Source organism: Coregonus clupeaformis, chromosome 24 (assembly GCF_020615455.1).
Source record: "Coregonus clupeaformis isolate EN_2021a chromosome 24, ASM2061545v1, whole genome shotgun sequence".
Taxonomy (NCBI): Eukaryota; Metazoa; Chordata; class Actinopteri; order Salmoniformes; family Salmonidae; genus Coregonus; species Coregonus clupeaformis.
The window spans coordinates 61,682,538-61,706,884 of record NC_059215.1 but is presented as its reverse complement, the minus strand read 5'-3'; the positions used below and the strand labels follow the sequence as shown (position 1 = coordinate 61,706,884).

The 24,347-nt window shown below is 46.9% G+C and overlaps 1 protein-coding gene across 9 annotated transcripts in view; it reads left to right on the top strand.

Annotated features, from left to right (window-relative positions):
* Positions 1-24,347, top strand: part of vps8 (VPS8 subunit of CORVET complex) — a 125,258-nt gene that overhangs the window by 78,846 nt on the left and 22,065 nt on the right. For all 9 annotated transcript variants that reach the window (XM_045207395.1, XM_045207398.1, XM_045207399.1 and 6 more), the window contains 4 exons: positions 12,453-12,533; positions 17,692-17,861; positions 18,332-18,503; positions 19,239-19,280. In XM_045207395.1, the coding sequence (XP_045063330.1) occupies positions 12,453-12,533; positions 17,692-17,861; positions 18,332-18,503; positions 19,239-19,280 (465 nt within the window). The remainder of the gene's footprint in view (positions 1-12,452; positions 12,534-17,691; positions 17,862-18,331; positions 18,504-19,238; positions 19,281-24,347) is intronic.

Genomic DNA, 24,347 nt, shown 5'->3' with positions numbered 1-24,347 from the left:
CTGTACCTCACTACTTTACATTGTAGCAAAGTGGCATTTCTTCAGTGTTGTCACATGAAAAGATATACTCAAATATTTACAAAAATGTGAGGGGTGTACTCACTTTTGTGAGATACTGTATAACGGTATGATTGTCAAATGCTTGCCTGCCGACAGTACTTAGCACCTCTGAACAGGGTTGTCACACAGCAATGACCTTGAAGTCGTCAGCCACTCAGCCTTGTTATAATTCTCCAAACCAGAAGGTGGCAGTAGCGTTGTTTGGCAATGCATATCTGTGCGTATTGCTTAACCAACAATGCAGTTTTTTAAAGAAAAAATGTAAAAGAAAAAAGTGTTAATTAAAGAAAAAGAAAAAGAAAATTGCTAAAGAGCAGCAGTAAAATAAAATAACAGTAGGGAGGCTATATACAGGGGGGTACCGGTACAGAGTCAATCAATCAATCAATCAATTTTATTTTATATAGCCCTTCTTACATCAGCTAATATCTCGAAGTGCTGTACAGAAACCCAGCCTAAAACCCCAAACAGCTAGTAATGCAGGTGTAGAAGCACGGTGGCTAGGAAAAACTCCCTAGAAAGGCAAAACCTAGGAAGAAACCTAGAGAGGAACCAGGCTATGAGGGGTGGCCAGTCCTCTTCTGGCTGTGCCGGGTGGAGATTATAACAGAACCATGCCAAGATGTTCAAAAATGTTCATAAGTGACAAGCATGGTCAAATAATAATCAGGAATAAATCTCAGTTGGCTTTTTCATAGCCGATCATTAGAGTTTAAAACAGCAGGTCTGGGACAGGTAGGGGTTCCATAACCGCAGGCAGAACAGTTTAAACTGGAATAGCAGCAAGGCCAGGCGGACTGGGGACAGCAAGGAGTCACCACGGCCGGTAGTCCCGGCGTATGGTCCTAGGGCTCAGGTCTCTCAGTTGGCTTTTCATAGCCGATCATTTAGAGTTGAAAACAGCAGGTCTGGGACAGGTAGGGGTTTCGTAGCCGCAGGCAGAACAGTTGAAACTGGAATAGCAGCAAGGCCAGGCGGACTGGGGACAGCAAGGTGTCATCATGCCCGGTAGTCCTGACGTATGGTCCTAGGGGCTCAGGTTCTCAGAGAGAAAGAGAGAACGAGAGAATTAGAGAGAGCATACTTAAATTCACACAGGACACTGGATAAGACAGGAGAAGTACTCCAGGTATAACCAACTAACCCCAGCCCCCGACACATAAACTACTGCAGCATAAATACTGGAGGCTGAGACAGGAGCGGTCCGGAGACACTGTGGCCCCATCCGAAGAAACCCCCGGACAGGGCCAAACAGGAAGGATATAACCCCACCCACTCCGCCAAAGCACAGCCCCCGCACCACTAGAGGGATATCCCCAACCACCAACTTACAATCCTGAGACAAGGCCGAGTATAGCCCACAGAGGTCTCCACCACAGCACAAACCAAGGGGGGGCGCCAACCCAGACAGGAAGATCACGTCAGTAACTCAACCCACTCAAGTGACGCACCCCTCCCAGGGACGGCATGAAAGAGCACCAGCAAGCCAGTGACTCAGCCCCTGCAACAGGGTTAGAGGCAGAGAACCCCAGTGGAGAGGGGAACCGGCCCGGCAGAGACAGCAAGGGCTGTTCGTTGCTCCAGCCTTTCCGTTCACCTTCACACTCCTGGGCCAGACTACACTCAATCATATGACCTACTGAAGAGATAAGTCTTCAGTAAAGACTTAAAGGTTGAGACCGAGTCTGCGTCTCTCACATGGGTAGGCAGACTGTTCCATAAAAATGGAGATCTATAGGAGAAAGCCCTGCCTCCCGCTGTTTGCTTAGAAATTCTAGGGACAATTAGGAGGCCTGCGTCTTGTGACCGTAGCGTACGTATTGGTATGTACGGCAGGACCAACTCGGAAAGATAGGTAGGAGCAAGCCCATGTAACGCTTTATAGGTTAACAGTAAAACCTTGAAATCAGCCCTTGCCTTAACAGGAAGCCAGTGTAGGGGAAGCTAGCACTGGAGTAATATGATCAAATTTCTTGGTTCTAGTCAGGATTCTATGCAGCCGTATTTAGCACTAACTGAAGTTTATTTAGTGCTTTATCCGGGTAGCCGGAAAATAGAGCATTGCAGTAGTCTAATCTAGAAGTAACAAATGCATGGATTAATTTTTTCTGCATCATTTTTGGACAGAAAATTTCTGATTTTTGCAATGTTACGTAGATGGAAAAAAGCTGTCCTTGAAACAGTCTTGATATGTTCGCCAAAGAGAGATCAGGGTCAAGAGTAACGCCTAGGTCCTTCACAGTTTTATTTGAGACGACTTTACAACCATCAAGATGAATTGTCAGATTTAACAGAAGATCTCTTTGTTTCTTGGGACCTAGTACAAGCATCTCTGTTTTGTCCGAGTTTAAAAGTAAAAAGTTTTCAGCCATCCACTTCCTTATGTCTGAAACACAGGCTTCTAGCGAGGGCAATTTTGGGGCTTCACCATGCTTCATTGAAATGTACAGCTGTGTGTCATCCGCATAGCAGTGAAAGTTAACATTATGTTTTCGAATAACATCCCCAAGAGGTAAAATATATAGTGAAAACAATAGTGGTCCTAAAACGGAACCTTGAGGAACACCGAAATGTACAGTTGATTTGTCGGAGGACAGACCATTCACAGAGACAAACTGATATCTTTCCGACAGGTAGGATCTAAACCAGGCCAGAACTTGTCCGTGTAGACCAATTTGGGTTTCCAGTCTCTCCAAAAGAATGTGGTGATCGATGGTGTCAAAGGCAGCACTAAGGTCTAGTAGCACGAGGACAGATGCAGAGCCTCGGTCTGACGCCATTAAAAGGTCATTTACCACCTTCACAAGTGCAGTCTCAGTGCTATGATGGGGTCTAAAACCAGACTGAAGCATTTCGTATACATTGTTTGTCTTCAGAAAGGCAGTGAGTTGCTGCGCAACAGCTTTTTCTAAAATTTTTGAGAGGAATGGAAGATTCGATATAGGCCGATAGTTTTTTATATTTTCCGGGTCAAGGTTTGGCTTTTTCAAGAGAGGCTTTATCACTGCCACTTTTAGTGAGTTTGGTACACATCCGGTGGATAGAGAGCTGTTTATTATGTTCAACATAGGAGGGCCAAGCACAGGAAGCAGCTCCTTCAGCAGTTTAGTAGGAATAGGATCCAGTATGCAGCTTGAAGGTTTAGAGGCCATGATTATTTTCATCATTGTGTCAAGAGATATAGTACTAAAACACTTAAGTGTCTCTCCCGATCCCAGGCCCTCGCAGAGTCTGTGCAGATCCAGGACAGCTAAGCCCTGGAGGAATACGCAGATTCAAAGAGGAGTCCGTAATTTGCTTTCTAATGGTCATGATCTTTCCTCAAAGAAGTTCATGAATTTATCACTGCTGAAGTGAAAACCATCCTCTCTTGGGGAATGCTGCTTTTTAGTTAGCTTTGCAACAGTATCAAAAAGAAATTTTGGATTGTTCTTATTTTCCTCGATTAATTTGGAAAAGTAGGATGATCGAGCAGCAGTGAGGGCTCTTCGGTACTGCACGGTACTGTCTTTCCAAGCTAGTCGGAAGACTTCCAGTTTGGTGTGGCGCCATTTCCGTTCCAATTTCCTGGAAGCTTGCTTCAAAGCTCGGGTATTTTCTGTATACCAGGGAGCTAGTTTCTTATGACAAATGTTTTTCGTTTTTAGGGGTGCAACTGCATCTAGGGTATTGCGCAAGGTTAAATTGAGTTCCTCAGTTAAGTGGTTAACTGATTTTTGTCCTCTGACGTCCTTGGGTAGGCAGAAGGAGTCTGGAAGGGCATCAATGAATTTTTGTGTTGTCTGAGAATTTATAGCACGACTTTTGATGCTCCTTGGTTGGGGTCTGAGCAGATTATTTGTTGCGATTGCAAACGTAATAAAATGGTGGTCCGATAGTCCAGGATTTTGTGGAAAAACATTAAGATCTACAACATTTATTCCATGGGACAAAACTAGGTCCAGAGTATGACTGTGGCAGTGAGTAGGTCCAGAGACATGTTGGACAAAACCCACTGAGTCGATAATGGCTCCGAAAGACTTTTGGAGTGGGTCTGTGGACTTCTCCATGTGAATATTAAAATCACCAAAAATTAGAATATGATCTGCTATGACTACAAGGTCTGATAGGAATTCAGGAAACTCAGAGAGGAACGCTGTATATGGCCCAGGAGGCCTGTAAACAGTAGCTATAAAAAGTGATTGAGTAGGCTGCATAGATTTCATGACTAGAAGCTCGAAAGATGAAAACGTCATTTTTTTTTGTAAATTGAAATTTGCTATCGTAAATGTTAGCAACACCTCCGCCTTTGCGGGATGCACGGGAATATGGTCACTAGTGTAACCAGGAGGTGAGGCCTCATTTAACACAGCAAATTCATCAGGCTTAAGCCATGTTTCAGTCAGGCCAATCACATCAAGATTATGATCAGTGATTAGTTCATTGACTATGACTGCCTTTGAAGTGAGGGATCTAACATTAAGTAACCCTATTTTGAGATGTGAGGTATCACGATCTCTTTCAATAATGGCAGGAATGGAGGAGGTCTTTATCCTAATAAGATTGCTAGGGGTGAACACCACCATGTTTAGTTTTGCCCAACCTAGGTCGAGGCACAGACACAGTCTCAATGGGTATGGCTGAGCTGACTACACTGACTATGCTATTGGCAGACTCCACTAAGCTGGCAGGTTGGCTAACAGCCTGCTGCCTGGCCTGCACCCTATTTCACTGTGGGGCTAGAGGAGTTAGAGCCCTATCTATGTTGGTAGATAAGAGGAGAGCACCCCTCCAGTTAGGATGGAGTCCGTCACTCCTCAGCAGGTCAGGCTTGATCCTGTTTGTGGGTGAGTCCCAGAAAGAGGGCCAATTATCCACAAATGTTATCTTTTGGGAGGGGCAGAAAACAGTTTTCAACCAGCGATTGAGTGCTGAGACTCTGCTGTAGAGCTCGTCACTTCCCCTAACTGGGAGGGGGCCAGAGACAATTACTCGATGCCGACACATCTTTCTAGCTGATTTACACGCTGAAGCTATGTTGCACTTGGTGATCTCTGACTGTTTCATCCTAACATCGTTGGTGCCGACGTGGATAACAATATCTCTATACTCTCTACACTCGCCAGTTTTAGCTTTAGCCAGCACCATCTTTAGATTAGCCTTAACGTCGGTAGCCCTGCCCCTGGTAAACAGTGTATGATCGCTGGGTGATTCGTTTAAGTCTAATACTGCGGGTAATGGAGTCGCCAATGACTAGGGTTTTCAATTTGTCAGAGCTAATGGTGGGAGCCTTCGGAGTCTCAGACCCCGTAACGGGAGGAGTAGAGACTAGAGAAGACTCAGACTCAGACTCCGACTCGCTACATAATGGGGAAAACCGGTTGAAGGTTTCTGTCGGCTGAATGAGCGACACCGGTTGAGCATTCCAACAGTATTTCCCTCCAGAAGCCATGAGAAAGTTGTCCGGCTGCGGGGACTGTGCGGGGGATTTATACTAACATTACTGTCTGTACTTACTGGTGGCACAGACGCTGTTTCTTCCTTTCCTACACTGATATTACCCTTGCCTAACGATTGCGTCTGAAGCTGGGCTTGTAGCACAGCTATTCTCGCCGTAAGGCGAGAATTCTCCTGTATATTATGAGTACAGCGACTGCAATTAGAAGACATCATGTTAATGTTACTACTTAGCTTCGGCTGTTGAAGATGTTGATGAACCATGTCCAGATAAAGCGTCCGGAGTGAAAAAGTTGAATAAGGGAAAAAAGTTGCGATGGAAAAAAGGAAAATAACGTAAAGTTGGCAGCTAAAACGCACAGGAAAAAGACTCTTCTGACTCTTCTGTCTCGGGATAAACGTCCGGGGTGAAAAAGTTTAACGAAAAAAGATGAGTGAGGACAAAACTAAAAAGTTGGTAAATTTGTTGAACACAGAGATTGATTAAACGTTTATTAAAAGTAAAACGTGAAAAGTTTGTTAGGTAGCCAAGTAGGGGGCACCGGCTAGTCGAGGTAATTGAGGTCATATGTACATGTGGGTAGAGTAAAAGTGACTATGCATAAATAGTAAACAGAGTAGCAGCAGTGTAAAAGAGGGGTGGGTTGGGGGGGCAGTGCAAATAGTCAGGGTAGCCATGATTAGCTGTTCAGGAGTCTTATGGCTTGGGGGTAGAAGCTTTTGAGAAGCCTTTTGGACCTAGACTTGGCGCTCCGGTACCGCTTGCCGTGTGGTAGCAGAGAGAACAGTCTATGATTAGGGTGGCTTGAGTCTTTGACAATTTGTAGGGCCTTCCTCTGACACCGCCTTGTATAGAGGTCCTGGATGGCAGGAAGCTTGGCCCCAGGGATGTACTGGGCCGTAGACACTACCCTCTGTAGTGCCTTGCGGTCGGAGGCCGAGCAGTTGCCATACCAGGCGGTGATGCAACCAGTCAGGATGCTCTGTTGGTGCAGCTGTAGAACTTTTTGAGGATCTGAGGACCCATGCCAAATCTTTTCAGTCTCCTGAGGGGGAATAGGTTTTGTCGTGCCCTCTTCACAACTGTCTTTGTGTGTTTGGACCATGATAGTTCGTTGGTGATGTGGACACCAAGGAACTTGAAGCTCTCAACCTGTTCCACTACAGCCCCGTCGATGAGAATGGGGGCGTGCTCAGTCCTCTTTTTTTTCCTGTAGTCCACAATCATCTCCTTTGTTTTGATCACGTTGAGGGAGAGGTTGTTATCCTGGCACCACATGGCCAGGTCTCTGACCTCCTCCCTATAGGCTGTCTCATCGTTGTCGGTGATCAGGCCTACCACTGTTGTGTCGTCTGCAAACTTAATGATGGTGTTGAAGCCGTGCCTGGCCATGCAGTCATGGGTGAACAGGGAGTACAGGAGGGGACTGAGCACGCACCCCTGAGGGGCCCCCGTGTTGAGGATCTGCATGGCAGATGTGTTGTTACCTACCCTTACCACCTGGGGGCGGCCCGTCAGGAAGTCCAGGATCCAGTTGCAGAGGGAGGTGTTTAGTCCCAGGATCCTTAGCTTAGTAATGAGCTTTGAGGGCACTATGGTGTTGAACGCTGAGCTGTAGTCAATGAATAGCATTCTCACGTAGGTGTTCCTCTTGTCCAGGTGGGAAAGGGCAGTGTGGAGTTTAATAGAGATTGCATCATCTTTGGATCTGTTTGGGCAGTATGCAAATTGGTGTGGGTCTAGGGTTTCTGAGATAATGGTGTTGATGTGAGCCATGACCAGCCTTTCAAAGCACTTCATGGCTACAGACGTGAGTGCTACGGGTCGGTAGTCATTTAGGCAGGTTATCTTAGTGTCCTTGGGCACGGGGACTATGGTGGTCTGCTTGAAACATGTTGGTATTACAGACTCAGTCAGGGACATGTTGAAAATGTCAGTGAAGACACTTGCCAGTTGGTCAGCACATGCTCGGAGTACACGTCCTGGTAATCCGTCTGGCCCTGCAACCTTGTGAATGTTGACCTGCTTAAAAGTCTTACTCACATCGGCTACGGAGAGCGTGGTCGCATAGTCATCCGGAACAGCTGATGCTCTCATGCATGCTTCAGTGTTGCTTGCCTCGAAGCAAGCATAGAAGTGATTTAGCTCGTCTGATAGGCTTGTGTCACTGTGCAGTTTGCGGCTATGCTTCCCTTTTGAAGTCTGTAATAGTTTTCAAGCCCTGCCACATCCGACGAGCGTCAGAGCCGGTTTAGTACGATTCAATCTTAGTCCTGTATTGACTCTTAGCCTGTTTGATGGTTCGTCGGAGGGCATAGCGGGATTTCTTATAAGCTTACTTAGCAAGGTGACGAAGAAACATTTTAATTCACTCTCCATAGTCCCTGACTGCCAGTGCCAGCCCATATCCAAATGTTTAGCTAGCTAACTAACGTTAGCATATTCGCTAGCTAGCACAACATAGCTAGCTAAGGACACTGCACTAACTCGGCAGCTAACACAGGCAGCTGTTTCATGGAAACCAGCTAATCTATTGTGATTTAATTATAATGTCAATACTAGTGGTTAGCTAGCTTGGAGGAAGTATTGAGTGTTGTGTGCATTGTGTCTGTGCACTTAGCTAGCTACCATCCCATAGCCTACATTGCATATCAAGTGTGATTAGCTCGTCCGTACAGAGAAAATGCACTCTTTTTTGGTTCTTTTTTTTGTCTCCCCACGTGGGGGTTCGTGCTCTCTGATTGGCTCAAAGTTACGTTTTTGGCCGCTGACGAGCATTGGTATTTTACAAGTAGAATCGGTAGGTTTGTCGCTACCAGGTTCCGCTTTTGTTCTAGCAAGAGAAGGAACGGTATGCATTTATCGGCAGTCTATCGGCAGGGATATTCTCAGTGGGTTTCATTCTTTACAAGTAACATTTTTTATAACTGTGCACCAGTGTCATTTTGCACATTAGTTGTTCACATTAAGGTGATAAATTAAACATTAAAAAAAATATATGTGTAACGTGTAATTAAAAGTATAACATTATTCAGTTGGAAAATGAACATCAACATTTGCAAAAGCTAAATATGAGGAACAACATATTATAAATAAAAACTTCAGCTGCACAAAAGGATGCTGGGTAATATGCGCAAATAAAATTCACATACATACTTTGTTGAAAGTATACTTAAATATATTTTGTCGACATTCAAGTTAAATATGTCCACCAGCGATGTTTGAACTTTTCCTGTTGAATAGCAATATCCCAAGTATAAATACAGTAAAGTACACACACTAAAGCGTAAAAACATATGTTTTGAGCAAAACAGTGTTTTTTTAGACAACTGCAAACTTCAAGGAGTTGGTCTGATAGGAATCTGTGATGTCATCGGTCTCTCCCCCTTGCTTGAGGAGCAATAGAGAACTTGAGCCACGTAATGACATACCTGGACCACCTATTGAGATGTACCTTTTGTTAAGTAAATCAGGTGTTAAATGAGCTGGAGGCTCCTTTTCAGTGCATTTTAAATGAATATACTGAATTACATTTAAAGTGTATGAAATTGATTACACCTTTTAATAAGTGTGTTTCAGTGTAATGATAGTGAACTATAGTCTACTAAAAGACTGAAAAACAATGAATTTAAAAAACACTTTTCAGTGTAATAGTAGTATATGTATAGTATATTTCAGATATACTACACAAGTACATCTCGTATTTGACGTATATTATATGAATTTGTAGTATATTTAAGTATACTTCAGTATACTTGTCATTTATTAAATGTGGTCCTCTGTAGCTCAATTGGTAGAGCATGGCGCTTGTAACGCCAGGGTAGTGGGTTCGATCCCCGGGACCACCCATACGTAAAAATGTATGCACACATAACTGTAAGTCGCTTTGGATAAAAGCGTCTGCTAAATGGCATATTATTATTATTATTATTATTATTATTATTATTATTATTGTCTAGATGAGTGTACAGTGGGGAAAAAAAGTATTTAGTCAGCCACCAATTGTGCAAGTTCTCCCACTTAAAAAGATGAGAGAGGCCTGTAATTTTCATCATAGGTACAAGTCAACTAGGACAGACAAAATGAGGAAAAAAAAAACAGAAAATCACATTGTAGGATTTTTTATGAATTTATTTGCAAATGATGGTGGAAAATAAGTATTTGGTCAATAACAAAAGTTTCTCAATACTTTGTTATATACCCTTTGTTGGCAATGACACAGGTCAAACGTTTTCTGTAAGTCTTCACAAGGTTGTCACACACTGTTGCTGGTATTTTTGGCCCATTCCTCCATGCAGATCTCCTCTAGAGCAGTGATGTTTTGGGGCTGTCGCTGGGCAACACAGACTTTCAACTCCCTCCAAAGATTTTCTATGGGGTTGAGATCTGGAGACTGGCTAGGCCACTCCAGGACCTTGAAATGCTTCGATCTGCAAGCCACTCCTTCGTTGCCCGGGCGGTGTGTTTGGGATCATTGTCATGCTGAAAGACCCAGCCATGTTTCATCTTCAATGCCCTTGCTGACGGAAGGAGGTTTTCACTCAAAATCTCTCGATACATGGCCCCATTCATTCTTTCCTTTACACGGATCAGTCGTCCTGGTCCCTTTGCAGAAAAACAGCCCCAAAGCATGATGTTTCCACCCCCATGCTTCACAGTAGGTATGGTGTTCTTTGGATGCAACTCAGCATTCTTTGTCCTCCAAACACGACGAGTTGAGTTTTTACCAAAAAGTTCTATTTTGGTTTCATATGACATTCTCCCAATCCTCTTCTGGATCATCCAAATGCACTCTAGCAAACTTCAGACGGGCCTGGACATGTACTGGCTTAAGCAGGGGGACACATCTTGCACTGCAGGATTTGAGTCCCTGGCGGCGTAGTGTGTTACTGATGGTAGGCTTTGTTACTTTGGTCCCAGCTCTCTGCAGGTCATTCACTAGGTCCCCCCGTGTGGTTCTGGGATTTCTGCTCACCGTTCTTGTGATCATTTTGACCCCACGGGGTGAGATCTTGCGTGGAGCCCCAGATCGAGGGAGATTATCAGTGGTCTTGTATGTCTTCCATTTCCTAATAATTGCTCCCACAGTTGATTTCTTCAAACCAAGCTGCTTACCTATTGCAGATTCAGTCTTCCCAGCCTGGTGCAGGTCTACAATTTTGTTTCTGGTGTCCTTTGACAGCTCTTTGGTCTTCGCCATAGTGGAGTTTGGAGTGTGACTGTTTGAGGTTGTGAACAGGTGTCTTTTATACTGATAACAAGTTCAAACAGGTGCCATTAATACAGGTAACGAGTGGAGGACAGAGGAGCCTCTTAAAGAAGAAGTTACAGGTCTGTGAGAGCCAGAAATCTTGCTTGTTTGTAGGTGACCAAATACTTATTTTCCACCATAATTTGCAAATAAATTCATTAAAAATCCTACAATGTGATTTTCTGGATTTTTTTTTCTCAATTTGTCTGTCATAGTTGACGTGTACCTATGATGAAAATTACAGGCCTCTCTCATCTTTTTAAGTGGGAGAACTTGCACAATTGGTGGCTGACTAAATACTTTCTTTCCCCACTGTATGTGCGTCAGCAGCTTCTCAGCAGGCTGAACCATGATTACTAACACCTCACTAACCTCCCCACAGGGGACCACTCTGCACCTCCACAAGCAGCCCGCTGTGTGTGTGTGTACCTGTTCTCTTTCCTTATGTTGTGTGTTAGTCGTGCAAAGAGTGTGTGTGTACCTAACTCTCTCTCTCTCTCTCTCTCTCTCTCTCTCTCTCTCTCTCTTTCTCTCTTTCTCTCTTTCTCTCTTTCTCTCTTTCTCTCTTTCTCTCTCTCTCTCTCTCTCTCTCTCTCTCTCTCTCTCTCTCTCTCTCTCTCTCTCTCTCTCTCTCTCTCTCTCTCTCTCTCTCTCTCTCTCTCTCTCTCTCTCTCTCTCTCTCTCTCTGTGTCTCAGGATCCTGTGTCTCAGGATCCTGTGTATGGTAAAGAGCTCTCTCTCTCTCTCTCAATTCAATTTCAATTTAAGGGCTTTATTGGCATGGGAAACATGTGTTAACATTGCCAAAGCAAGTGAAGTAGATAGTAAACAAAAGTGAAATAAACAATAAATATTAACAGTAAACATTACACTCAGAAGTTTCAAAAGAATAAAGACATTTCAAATGTCATATTATGTATATATACAGTGTTGTAACAATGTGCAAATAGTTAAAGTACAAATGGGAAAATAAATAAACATAAATATGGGTTGTATTTACAATGGTGTTTGTTCTTCACTGGTTGCCCTTTTCTTGTGGCAACAGGTCACAAATCTTGCAGCTGTGATGGCACACTGTGGTTTTTCACCCAGTAGATAAGGGAGTTTATCAAAATTGGTTTTGTTTTTGAATTCTTTGTGGATCGCTGTAATCTGAGGGAAATATGTGTCTCTAATATGGTCATACATTTGGCAGGAGGTTAGGAAGTGCAGCTCAGTTTCCACCTCATTTTGTGGGCAGTGTGCACATAGCCTGTCTTCTCTTGAGAGCCAGGTCCTTTCTCAATAGCAAGGCTATGCTCATTGAGTCTGTACATAGTCAAAGCTTTCCTTAAGTTTGGGTCAGTCACAGTGGTCAGGTATTCTGCCACTGTGTACTCTCTGTTTAGGGCCAAATAGCATTCTAGTTTGCTCTGTTTTTTTGTTTGTTCTTTCCAATGTGTCAAGTAATTCTCTTTTTGTTTTCTCATGATTTGGTTGGGTCTAATTGGGTTGTTGTTGTTGTTGTTGTTGTTGTCCTGGGGCTGTGTGGGGTCTGTTTGTGTTTGTGAACAGAGCCCCAGGACAAGCTTACTTAGGGGACTCTTCTCCAAGTTCATCTCTCTGTAGGTGATGGCTTTGTTATGGAAGGTTTGGGAATCGCTTCCTTTTTAAGTGGTTATAGAATCTTTATGGACTCTCTCTCTCTCTCTCTGTGTGTCTCAGGATCCTGTGTATGGTAAAGGGAAGCTAGCTGAGATACAAGGCCTTATTCTGGGTATGCTGGAGACCTTCAACTATGAACAGGTAACTGTGTGTGTGTGTCCCTGTTGTTGACTGACAGAAGGGTGTATGTGTGAGAGAGAGTAACTACTGAAGCTCAACCCTAGTGGGGCTGGGTGTTCATTTCAGTGTTTTTACAGACGCCTCCACTCACACTCACCGTTGATTAGTGTGTGTCCTGCTCATACAAGGTGTGTGTGTGTGTGTGTGTGTGCGTGCGTCAGACTCACAGTTGATTAGCGTGTGTCCTGCCCAGACGAAGCTGGATTAATTAACACTTGTTAAGGCCTCTCTCTCCTCCCTCCCTCCATCATTTCATCCCTCCCTCCCTCCCTCCCTCCCTCCCTCCCTCCCTCCCTCCCTTCCTATCAAACTGACCTGGGCGCTCCACCTTTCTTCCGATCAAGTCTAGAGTGTTTTCCTTTATGTGTGTTTGAATAATGTGTATGTTGTGCTATATGATATAATTGTATATGTCTGAGATTTTTTTGTGTGTGTGTGTGCACTCTTATCAATGTAACACATTCCTGTCTGGTGCAGTGCAGTCTCTCCAGGAGCTAGCCAAGCAAGTGTTACTGTAGCTAAATCTTAACACACCCACCCACACACATACATATACACACACATACAGTACATTCGGAAAGTATTCAGACCACTTGACTTTTTCCACATTTTGTTACGTTAGTCTTATTCTAAAATGTATTAAATAGTTTTTTTTCCGTCATCAATCTACACACAATTCCCCATAATGATAAAGCAAAAACAGGTTTTTAGAAATGTATTCAGACCCTTTACTCAGTACTTTGTTGAAGCACCTTTGGCAGCGATTACAGCATTAAGTCTTCTTGTCCTGTTGTAAGGTGAACCTTACCAGTCTGAGGTCCTTAGTGCTCTGGAGCAGGTTTTCATCAAGGATCTCTCTGTACTTTGCTCTGTTCATCTTTGCCTTGATCCTGGCTAGTCTCCCAGTCCCTGCCACTGAAAAACATCCCCACAGTATGATGCTGCCACCACCATGCTTCACCGTAGGGATAGTGCCAGGTTTCCTCCAGACGTGACGCTCGGCATTCAGGCCAGAGAGTTAAATCTTGGTTTCATCACACCAGAGAATCTTGTCTCTTTTTCTTTTGGCTCCCGAGTGGCGCAGCGGTCTAAGGCACTGCATCTCAGTGCTAGAGGCGTCACTACAGACCTTGGTTCAATTCCAGGCTGTATCACAACCGGCCGTGATTGGGAGTCCCATAGGGCGGCGCACAATTGGCTTAGCATCGTCCAGGGTATGCCGGGGTAGGCCGTCATTGTAAATAACAATTTGTTCTTAACTGACTTGCCTAGTTAAATAAAGGTCAAATATTTTTTTTTTAAATGGTCTGAGAGTCCTTTAGGTGCCTTTTGGCAAACTCCATGTGGGCTGTCATGTGCCTTTTACTGAGGAGTGGCTTCCGTCTGGCCACTCTACCATAAAGGCCTGATTGGTGGAGTGCTGCAGAGATGGTTGTCCTTCTGGAAGGTTCTCCCATCTCCACAGAGGAACTCTGGAGCTCTGTTAGAGTGACCATCGGGTTCTTGGTCACCTCCCTGACCAAGGCCCTTCTCCCTCGATTGCTCAGTTTGACCTGCGGCCAGCTCTAGGAAGAGTCTTGGTGGTTTCAAACTTCTTCCATTTAAGAATGATGGAGGCCACTGTGTTCTTGGGGACCTTCAATGCTGCAGACATTTGTTGGTACCCTTCCCCAGATCTGTACCTCGACACAATCCTGTCTCGGAGCTCTACGGACTATTCCTTCGACCTCATGGCTTGGTTTTTGCTCTGACATGCACTGTCAACTGTGGGACCTTTATATAGACAGGTGTGTGCTTTTCCAAATCATGTCCAATCAATTGAATTTACCACAGGTGGACTCCAAGTTGTAGAAACATCTCAAGGATGATCAATGGAAACAGGATGCATCTGAGCTCAATTTCGAGTCTCATAGCAAAGGTTCTGAATACTTATGTAAATAAGGTATTTCAGTTTTCTAAAAACCTATTTTCGCTTTGTCATTATGTGGTATTGTTTGTAGATTTATGAGGATTTTTATTTATTTAATCCATTTTAGAACAAGGCTGTAACGTAACAAAATGTGGAAAAAGTCAAGGGGTCTGAATACTTTCCGATGGCACTGTATACACACACACACACACACATACACACACCCCACTCTCACTCACTCACGTACACACACACACTTACGCGTGCCCCCCACTCCCCTCCCCCCTCCCTCCCTCCCTCCCTCCCCTCCCCCCCACTCCCTCCCCCCCTCCCTCCCTCCCTCCCTCCCCTCCCTCCCTCCTCTCCCCTCCCCTCCCCTCCCCTCCCTCCCTCCCTCCCTCCCCTCCCTCCCTCCCTCCCCTCCCCCCCACTCCCTCCCTCCCTCCCCTCCCCCCCCTCCCCTCCTCCCTCCCTCCTCTCCCCTCCTCCCTCCCCCCACTCCCCTCCCTCCCCTCCCTCCCCCTCCCTCCCCCACTCCCTCCCCCCACCCCTCCCCTCCCCCTCCCCTCCCTCCCCTCCCCTCCCCTCCCCCCACTCCCCTCCCCTCCCCTCCTCTCCCCTCCCTCCCCTCCCCCCACTCCCCCTCCCTCCTCCCCTCCCTCCCCTCCCCTCCCTGGTGTATATCAGCAGCATGCATTATTTAGCTGGCTGTACTGTAACTCTCCCACTGTTCATTATTATCTGCTAATCACACAGCCTACATTATACATGATCTCTCACACACATATCAAACGCACAAGCACACACACACACTCCTGTTGACACTGGGATACAGGTGGCTTCCAGAGAACACCATCTACCATACACTTACATACTATACCAGAGATACTCCTGTTGACACTGGGATACAGGTGGCTTCCAGAGAACACCATCTACCATACACTTACATACTGTACCAGAGACACTCCTTGAACATACACATATATAACGGTTGTTCAGATATACACACTCACACACACTCACACACTCCATGCACCACACCCACGACCACACAGTCTGCCAGAGAGCTGATGAAACCCAGTCTACCAGAGAGCTGATGAAACCCAGTCTGCCAGAGAGCTGATGAAACCCAGTCTGCCAGAGAGCTGATGAAACCCAGTCTGCCAGAGAGCTGATGAAACCCAGTCTGCCAGAGAGCTGATGAAACCCAGTCTGCCAGAGAGCTGATGAAACCCAGTCTGCCAGAGAGCTGATGAAACCCAGTCTGCCAGAGAGCTGATGAAACCCAGTCTGCCAGAGAGCTGATGATACCCAGTCTGCCAGAGAGCTGATGAAACCCAGTCTGCCAGAGAGCTGATGATACCCAGTCTGCCAGAGAGCTGATGATACCCAGTCTACCAGAGAGCTGATGAAACCCAGTCTGCCAGAGAGCTGATGAAACCCAGTCTGCCAGAGAGCTGATGAAACCCTGTCTGCCAGAGAGCTGATGAAACCCAGTCTGCCAGAGAGCTGATGAAACCCAGTCTGCCAGAGAGCTGATGAAACCCAGTCTGCCAGAGAGCTGATGAAACCCAGTCTGCCAGAGAGCTGATGAAACGTTGTGAAACAAGTAGCACACACACCTGTTTCTCTCCAGCTCACTCAGGCAGAACTGGTTGAATTCACTGAGGGATGAAATGCTAGACTTTTCCTTTGAAGCTAAAGCTACTTTCACAGATATCTCTCCTCTCCTTGTGTCCCAAATGGCACCCTATTCCCTTTAAAGTGCACTAGTCAAAAGTAGTACATTATAGTACATAGGGACTAGGGTGCCATTTGGGACACAGACCTCTCCTCACTCTTTTTCTTCCTCCCTCCTCTCCTCCCTCCTCCCTCTCCTCCCTCCTTGCCCCTCCCTCCCCTCTCCTCTCCTCTCCTCTCCTCTCCTCTCCTCTCCTCTCCTCTCCTCTCCTCTCCTCTCCTCTCCTCTCCTCTCCTCTCCTCTCCTCTCCTCTCCTCTCCTCTCCTCTCCTCTCCTCTCCTCTCCTCTCCTCTCCTCTCCTCTCCTCTCCTCTCCTTTACTCCAGTCTGCTCTGACCTTGAGAAATGGCAGGACTGTCAATAGGAGGAGAAGTGAAGAGCTCTCAGCTTTGCCTCTCCCAAATTGCAGTGAAATAGAGTGGTGTGTGTGTGAACTAGCGCGTGGTACTGTGTCCATGGCAGGCCTCTTCTCTCCCTCCCTGAGGCCTCCAGTGCTATTTAACATGCTGAGAGAGGACAGGGTGACTGGTGGGTTGTACAGTACTATTTAACATGCTGAGAGAGGACAGGGTGACTGGTGGGTTGTACAGTACTATTTAACATGCTGAGAGAGGACAGGGTGACTGGTGGGTTGTACAGTACTATTTAACATGCTGAGAGAGGACAGGGTGACTGGTGGGTTGTAGCAGTACTATTTAACATGCTGAGAGAGGACAGGGTGACTGGTGGGTTGTACAGTACTATTTAACATGCTGAGAGAGGACAGGGTGACTGGTGGGTTGTACAGTACTATTTAACATGCTGAGAGAGGACAGGGTGACTGGTGGGTTGTACAGTACTATTTAACATGCTGAGAGAGGACAGGGTGACTGGTGGGTTGTACAGTACTATTTAACATGCTGAGAGAGGACAGGGTGACTGGTGGGTTGTACAGTACTATTTAACATGCTGAGAGAGGACAGGGTGACTGGTGGGTTGTACAGTACTATTTAACATGCTGAGAGAGGACAGGGTGACTGGTGGGTTGTACAGTACTATTTAACATGCTGAGAGAGGACAGGGTGACTGGTGGGTTGTACAGTACTATTTAACATGCTGAGAGAGGACAGGGTGACTGGTGGGTTGTACAGTACTATTTAACATGCTGAGAGAGGACAGGGTGACTGGTGGGTTGTACAGTACTATTTAACATGCTGAGGGAGGACAGGGTGACTGGTGGGTTGTACAGTACTATTTAACATGCTGAGAGAGGACAGGGTGACTGGTGGGTTGTACAGTACTATTTAACATGCTGAGAGAGGACAGGATGACTGACATTTTGTGGAAATGTATGATTCTGTGAAAAATAATTTCATGGGGAAGAAAACAATACATCTAGCCAGTCTCTTTCAAACATTTGTCAAGAGCACAAACTGATCTGGAACCAGGCTACAATAAATGTAATCAAAAAAATATATTCCCTCCCCCCAGACATTACTGGAGACCACCACCAGTCTGTTGAACCATGACCTCCACTGGTCCCTGTCTCATCTGCGAGCGGCGGTCAGCAGGGGGCTCCACCCCCGTCAGGACCACTGTAACATCTGTCTCCAGCAGTACAAGAGACGCCACGACAGCCCAGAGGAAATCATCATATTCAGGTAATCACCAGGGTTGCAACGTAACAACATTCAGATAGAAATGTGTTATCTAGATACTGACTGTCATGTTCTGATAAGTATGAATGGAGTCAGATATATTTACAGGACAATGTTCTGAACCTATCACCTCACTGAACATTTCCCAGGGTGGTGCTGTAGTGGAGGATCTACACACGGTAATGCTGTTAACACCTTTTGGATATCTGTGTGTGTGTGTGTCTGTTTGTGTGTGTGTGTGTGTCTATGTCTCTGTGTGTGTGTGTCTCTGTGTGTGCCTCTGTCTCTCTGTGTGTGTGTGTGTGTGTCTGTCTCTGTGTGTGTCTCTGTCTCTGTGTGTGTGTGTGTGTGTGTGTGTGTATGTGTGTGTGTGTCTCTGTGTGTGTGTGTGTGTGTCTCTGTCTCTGTGTGTGTGTGTGTGTGTGTGTGTCTCTCTGTGTGTGTGTGTGTGTGTGTGTGTGTGTGTATTGTAGCTGTGGCCACCTGTACCACTGCCAGTGTCTGCAGCGGAAGGGGAGTGGCCATGTGGGGCACAGGCTACTGCAGGCCTGGAGCTGCTACAAGTGTACCTCCTCCCAGGGAGGGAGGGGCGGGGACAGGGTCACCACGGAGACCGGGAGGGGGCGGAGCACCTCCCTCGCACAGGTCAGTCAGTGACATCACACAGAGTATGACCTCTGACCTGTTAATGGGGTGGATTGGTTGGTTGGTCGTGTGTGTGTTATTTTATAGTTGCTGCTCGTGAGTGGGGGAGGGAGAGTGGAGGAGAGGGAGAGTGGGGGTGGGAGGGGAGAGGGAGGAGAGTGGGGGTGGGGGAGGGGAGAGTGGAGGAGAGGGAGAGTGGGGGGAGGGGAGAGTGGAGGAGAGGGAGAGTGGGGGGTGGGGGAGGGAGAGTGGAGGAGAGGGAGAGTGGGGGTGGGGGAGGGGAGAGTGGAGGAGAGGGAGAGTGGGGGGAGAGTGGAGGAGAGGGAGAGTGGTGGAGGGGAGAGGGAGGGAGAGTGGGGGGTGAGGGAGGGAGAGTGGGGGGTGGGGGAGGGGAGAGTGGGGGGTGGGGGGAGGGAAGAGTGGGGGAGGGTGGGAGAGTGGATGTGGGGGTGGGGGAGGGGAGAGTGGGGGAGAGTGAGGGAGAGGGAGGGGTGAGTGGGGGTGAGGGAGTAGAGTGGGAGAGGGAGGGGAGGAGGAGAGTGGGGGAGAGGGCTGGCTGATAAATGAATAATTGGTGTTTATTAGTGGACTGATAAATCATCAAGCTGAGACAACTAGACAACTGCCCTGCTAGAGAGAACCTTTAGAGAAGCAGCACACAGCTCTATTTTCCTCTCTCCATCTGTCTGTCACTTCCATTCTGTGTTCTGATGGTCACCTCTCTTCTTGTTTCAGACCAAAGTGATGTCCAGGGAAGCAGGGGAAGATGGGAAAAAGGTAAGGAATGTTGGGGGTAGCCTCTCATAGGTAGCATCCAGCCATCCGTCTCTCTCTCTCTCTCTCTCTCTCTCTCTCTCTGTCTCTGTCTCTGTCTCTCTCTCTCTCTCTCTGTCTCTCTGTCTCTGTCTCTCTCTCTCTCTCTCTCTCTCTCTCTCTCTCTCTCTCCTCGCTCTCTCTCTCTCGCTCTCTCTCTCTCTCTCTCTCGCTCTCTCTCTCTCTGTTTCTCACACTCTCTCTCTTACACTCTCACTCTCTCTCTCTCTCACGCTCTCTCTCCTCTCTCTTCCTCTCTCTCGCTTCCCCTCTCGCTCTCTGTCTCTCTTTGTCTTCCACCTACTTAGTCTACATCTACAGCCCCTCCCCCCAGGAGAAAATAAAAGAAAGTGATTTGTGTTGTTGGTGTTTTTCTCCAGCTAGCTATCTCTCTGGGAGTAGCGGCCCATTCTGCCGTCTGAATGGCATGTAATTGGTTTATTCAAATTAGCGGTCTAGTAAATAAATAACCAAACACTGAGCGGCTTTAATGAAGGTTCTGGCTCCACTCTCTCCATCGCCTGTCTCTCTCTCTCTCCATCGCCTGTCTCTCTCTCTCGCCATCGCCTGTCTCTCTCTCTCTCCATCGCCTGTCTCTCTCTCTCTCCATCGCCTGTCTCTCTCTCTCTCCATCGCCTGTCTCTCTCTCTCTCTCCATCGCCTGTCTCTCTCTCTCTCTCCATCACCTGTCTCTCTCTCTCTCTCTCCATCGCCTCTCTCTCTCTCTCTCCATCGCCTGTCTCTCTCTCTCTCCATCGCCTGTCTCTCTCTCTCTCCATCGCCTGTCTCTCTCTCTCTCCATCGCCTGTCTCTCTCTCTCTCCATCGCCTGTCTCTCTCCATCGCCTGTCTCTCTCCATCGCCTGTCTCTCTCTCTCTCCATCGCCTGTCTCTCTCTCTCTCCATCGCCTGTCTCTCTCTCTCTCTCTCCATCGCCTGTCTCTCTCTCTCTCCATCGCCTGTCTCTCTCAATTCAATTCAATTTCAATTTAAGGGCTTTATTGGCATGGGAAACGTGTGTTAACATTGCCAAAGCAAGTGAAGTAGATAGTAAACAAAAGTGAAATAAACAATAAATATTAACAGTAAACATTACACTCAGAAGTTTCAAAAGAATAAGGACATTTCAGATGTCATATTATATATATATATACAGTGTTGTAACAATGAGCAAATAGTTAAAGTACAAATGGGAAAATAAATAAACATAAATATGGGTTGTATTTACAATGGTGTTTGTTCTTCACTGGTTGCCCTTTTCTTTTGGCAACAGGTCACAAATCTTGCAGCTGTGATGGCACACTGTGGTTTTTCACCCAGTAGATAAGGGAGTTTATCAAAATTGGGTTTGTTTTCGAATTCTTTGTGGATCGCTGTAATCTGAGGGAAATATGTGTCTCTAATATGGTCATACATTTGGCAGGAGGTTAGGAAGTGCAGCTCAGTTTCCACCTCATTTTGTGGGCAGTGTGAGGTGGACAGTGTGCACATAGCCTCCATCTCTCTCTCTCTCCATCGCCTGTCTCTCTCTCTCTCCATCGCCTGTCTCTCTCTCTCTCCATCGCCTGTCTCTCTCTCTCTCCATCGCCTGTCTCTCTCTCTCTCTCTCCATCGCCTGTCTCTCTCTCTCTCTCTCCATCTCCTGTCTCTCTCTTTCTCTCCATCGCCTGTCTCTCTCTCTCTCTCTCCATCGCCTGTCTCTCTCTCTCTCCATCGCCTGTCTCTCTCTCTCTCCATCGCCTGTCTCTCTCTCTCTCTCCATCGCCTGTCTCTCTCTCTCTCCATCGCCTGTCTCTCTCTCTTCTCTCCATCGCCTGTCTCTCTCTCTCTCTCCATCGCCTGTCTCTCTCTCTCTCTCTCCATCGCCTGTCTCTCTCTCTCTCTCCATCGCCTGTCTCTCTCTCTCTCTCCATCGCCTGTCTCTCTCTCTCTCTCCATCGCCTGTCTCTCTCTCTCTCTCCATCAACTGTCTCTCTCTCTCTCTCCATCGCCTGTCTCTCTCTCTCTCCATCGCCTGTCTCTCTCTCTCTCTCCATCGCCTGTCTATCTCTCTCTCCATCGCCTGTCTCTCTCTCTCTCCATCGCCTGTCTCTCTCTCTCTCCATCGCCTGTCTCTCTCTCTCTCTCTCGCCTGTCTCTCTCTCTCTCTCCATCGCCTGTCTCTCTCTCTCTCTCCATCGCCTGTCTCTCTCTCTCTCTCCATCGCCTGTCTCTCTCTCTCTCCATCGCCTGTCTCTCTCTCTCTCTCTCCATCGCCTGTCTCTCTCTCTCTCTCCATCGCCTGTCTCTCTCTCTCTCTCTCCATCGCCTGTCTCTCTCTCTCTCTCCATCGCCTGTCTCTCTCTCTCTCTCCATCGCCTGTCTCTCTCTCTCTCCATCGCCTGTCTCTCTCTCTCTCCATCGCCTGTCTCTCTCTCTCTCCATCGCCTGTCTCTCTCTCTCTCTCCATCGCCTGTCTCTCTCTCTCTCCATCGCCTGTCTCTCTCTCTCTCCTCCATCGCCTGTCTCTCTCTCTCTCCATCGCCTGTCTCTCTCTCTCTCCATCGCCTGTCTCTCTCTCTCTCTCCATCGCCTGTCTCTCTCTCTCTCCATCGCCTGTCTCTCTCTCTCTCCATCGCCTGTCTCTCTCTCTCCTCCATCGCCTGTCTCTCTCTCTCTCTCCATCGCCTGTCTCTCTCTCTCTCTTCCATCGCCTGTCTCTCTCTCTCTCCATCGCCTGTCTCTCTCTCTCTCTTCCATCGCCTGTCTCTCTCTCTCTCCATCGCCTGTCTCTCTCTCTCTCCATCGCCTGTCTCTCTCTCTCTCCATCGCCTGTCTCTCTCTCTCTCCATCGCCTGTCTCTCTCTCTCTCCATCGCCTGTCTCTCTCTCCATCGCCTGTCTCTCTCTCTCTCTCCATCGCCTGTCTCTCTCTCCATCGCCTGTCTCTCTCTCTCTCTCCATCGCCTGTCTCTCTCTCTCTCTCCATCGCCTGTCTCTCTCTCTCTCCATCGCCTGTCTCTCTCTCTCTCTCCATCGCCTGTCTCTCTCTCTCCATCGCCTGTCTCTCTCTCTCCATCGCCTGTCTCTCTCTCCATCGCCTGTCTCTCTCTCTCTCTCCATCGCCTGTCTCTCTTTCCATCGCCTGTCTCTCTCTCTCTCCATCGCCTGTCTCTCTTTCTCTCTCCATCGCCTGTCTCTCTCTCTCTCTCCATCGCCTGTCTCTCTCTCTCTCCATCGCCTGTCTCTCTCTCTCTCTCCATCGCCTGTCTCTCTCTCTCTCCATCGCCTGTCTCTCTCTCTCTCCATCGCCTGTCTCTCTCTCTCTCTCTCCATCGCCTGTCTCTCTCTCTCTCTCTCTCCATCGCCTGTCTCTCTCTCTCTCTCTCTCTCCATCGCCTGTCTCTCTCTCTCTCTCCATCGCCTGTCTCTCTCGCTCTCTCCATCGCCTGTCTCTCTCTCTCTCTCCATCGCCTGTCTCTCTCTCTCTCTCCATCGCCTGTCTCTCTCTCTCTCTCCATCGCCTGTCTCTCTCTCTCTCCATCGCCTGTCTCTCTCTCTCTCTCTCCATCGCCTGTCTCTCTCTCTCTCTCTCTCTCTCTCCATCACCTGTCTCTCTCTCTCCTTTGCTCTCGCTCTCTCTTTCTTCATCGCTCGTCTCTCTCAATTTCATTCTCTCACCGTTTCTCTGTTAGTTTTTTTTCTCTCTGTTGTCCAGCAGTGACTGTAGCGGGCTTGTGTTTTTTGAGAGGAGGTTGAAGATGACTGTTATGTGACTCTAGATAGCTGGATGTTATTGACTTTGTCTGCGTCCCAAATGGCACCATGTTCCCTATATAGTGCACTACAAAAAATTATGCAGTATAAAGGTGATAGGGTGCAGCCATTTGGGACGCAGACTATTTGTGGTGCAGGGTTGTAATTATGACTGTGACGTCCAGCTGGCTCTCTGTCATAACGTATTAATCCACCATGAATCATTTTAATCAAGCTACCACCACAGCAAGACCCCACCCTGACACACACCATACACACACCATACACACACCATACACACACCATACACACACCATACACACACCATACACACACCAATCACACACCATACACACACCAATCACACACCATACACACACCAATCACACACCATACACACACCCTGACACACACCAATCACACAACAATCACACACCATACACACACCAATCACACACCATACACACACCAATCACACACCTTGACACACACAAGCCTACACACACTTATTCGCTGTAACTATGACACACAAACAAAAAATAAAACATTGAAAATAGAATATTAACACCACCACAGAGCAATACAGTGCATTCAGGAAGTATTCACACCCCTTGACTTATTCCACATTTTGTTGTGTTGCAGCCTGAATTCAACATTGATTAAATTGACATTTTAGCAAATTTATTGAAAATGCAATACAGAAATATCTCATTTACGTAAGTATTCAAACCCTTTGTTATGACACTCCAAATTGAGCTCAGGTGCTTCCAATTTCCTTTGATCATCCTTGATTGGAGTCCACCTGTGACCAATTCAATTGTTTGGAAATGATTTAGAAAAAAAACACACCTGTCTACAGTTGAAGTCGGAAGTTTACATACACCTTAGCCAAATACATTTAAACTCAGTTTTTCGCATGATGCTGCCAACCCCGTGCTTCACGGTTGGGATGGTGTTCTTCGGCTTGCTAGCACCCCATTTTTCCTCCAAACATAACAATGGTCATTATGGCCAAACAGTTCTATTTTTGTTTCATCAGACAAGATGACATTTCTCCAAAAAGTAAGATCTTTGTCCCCATGTGCAGTTACAAACCGTAGTCTGGCTTTTTTATGGCGGTTTTGGAGCAGTGGCTTCTTCCTTGCTGAGCGGCCTTTCAGGTTATGTCGATATAGGACTCGTTTTACTGTGGATATAGATACTTTTGTACCTGTTTCCTCCAGAATCTTCACAAGGTCCTTTGCTGTTGTTCTGGGATTGATTTGCACTTTTCGCACCAAAGTACAGTGAGGGAAAAA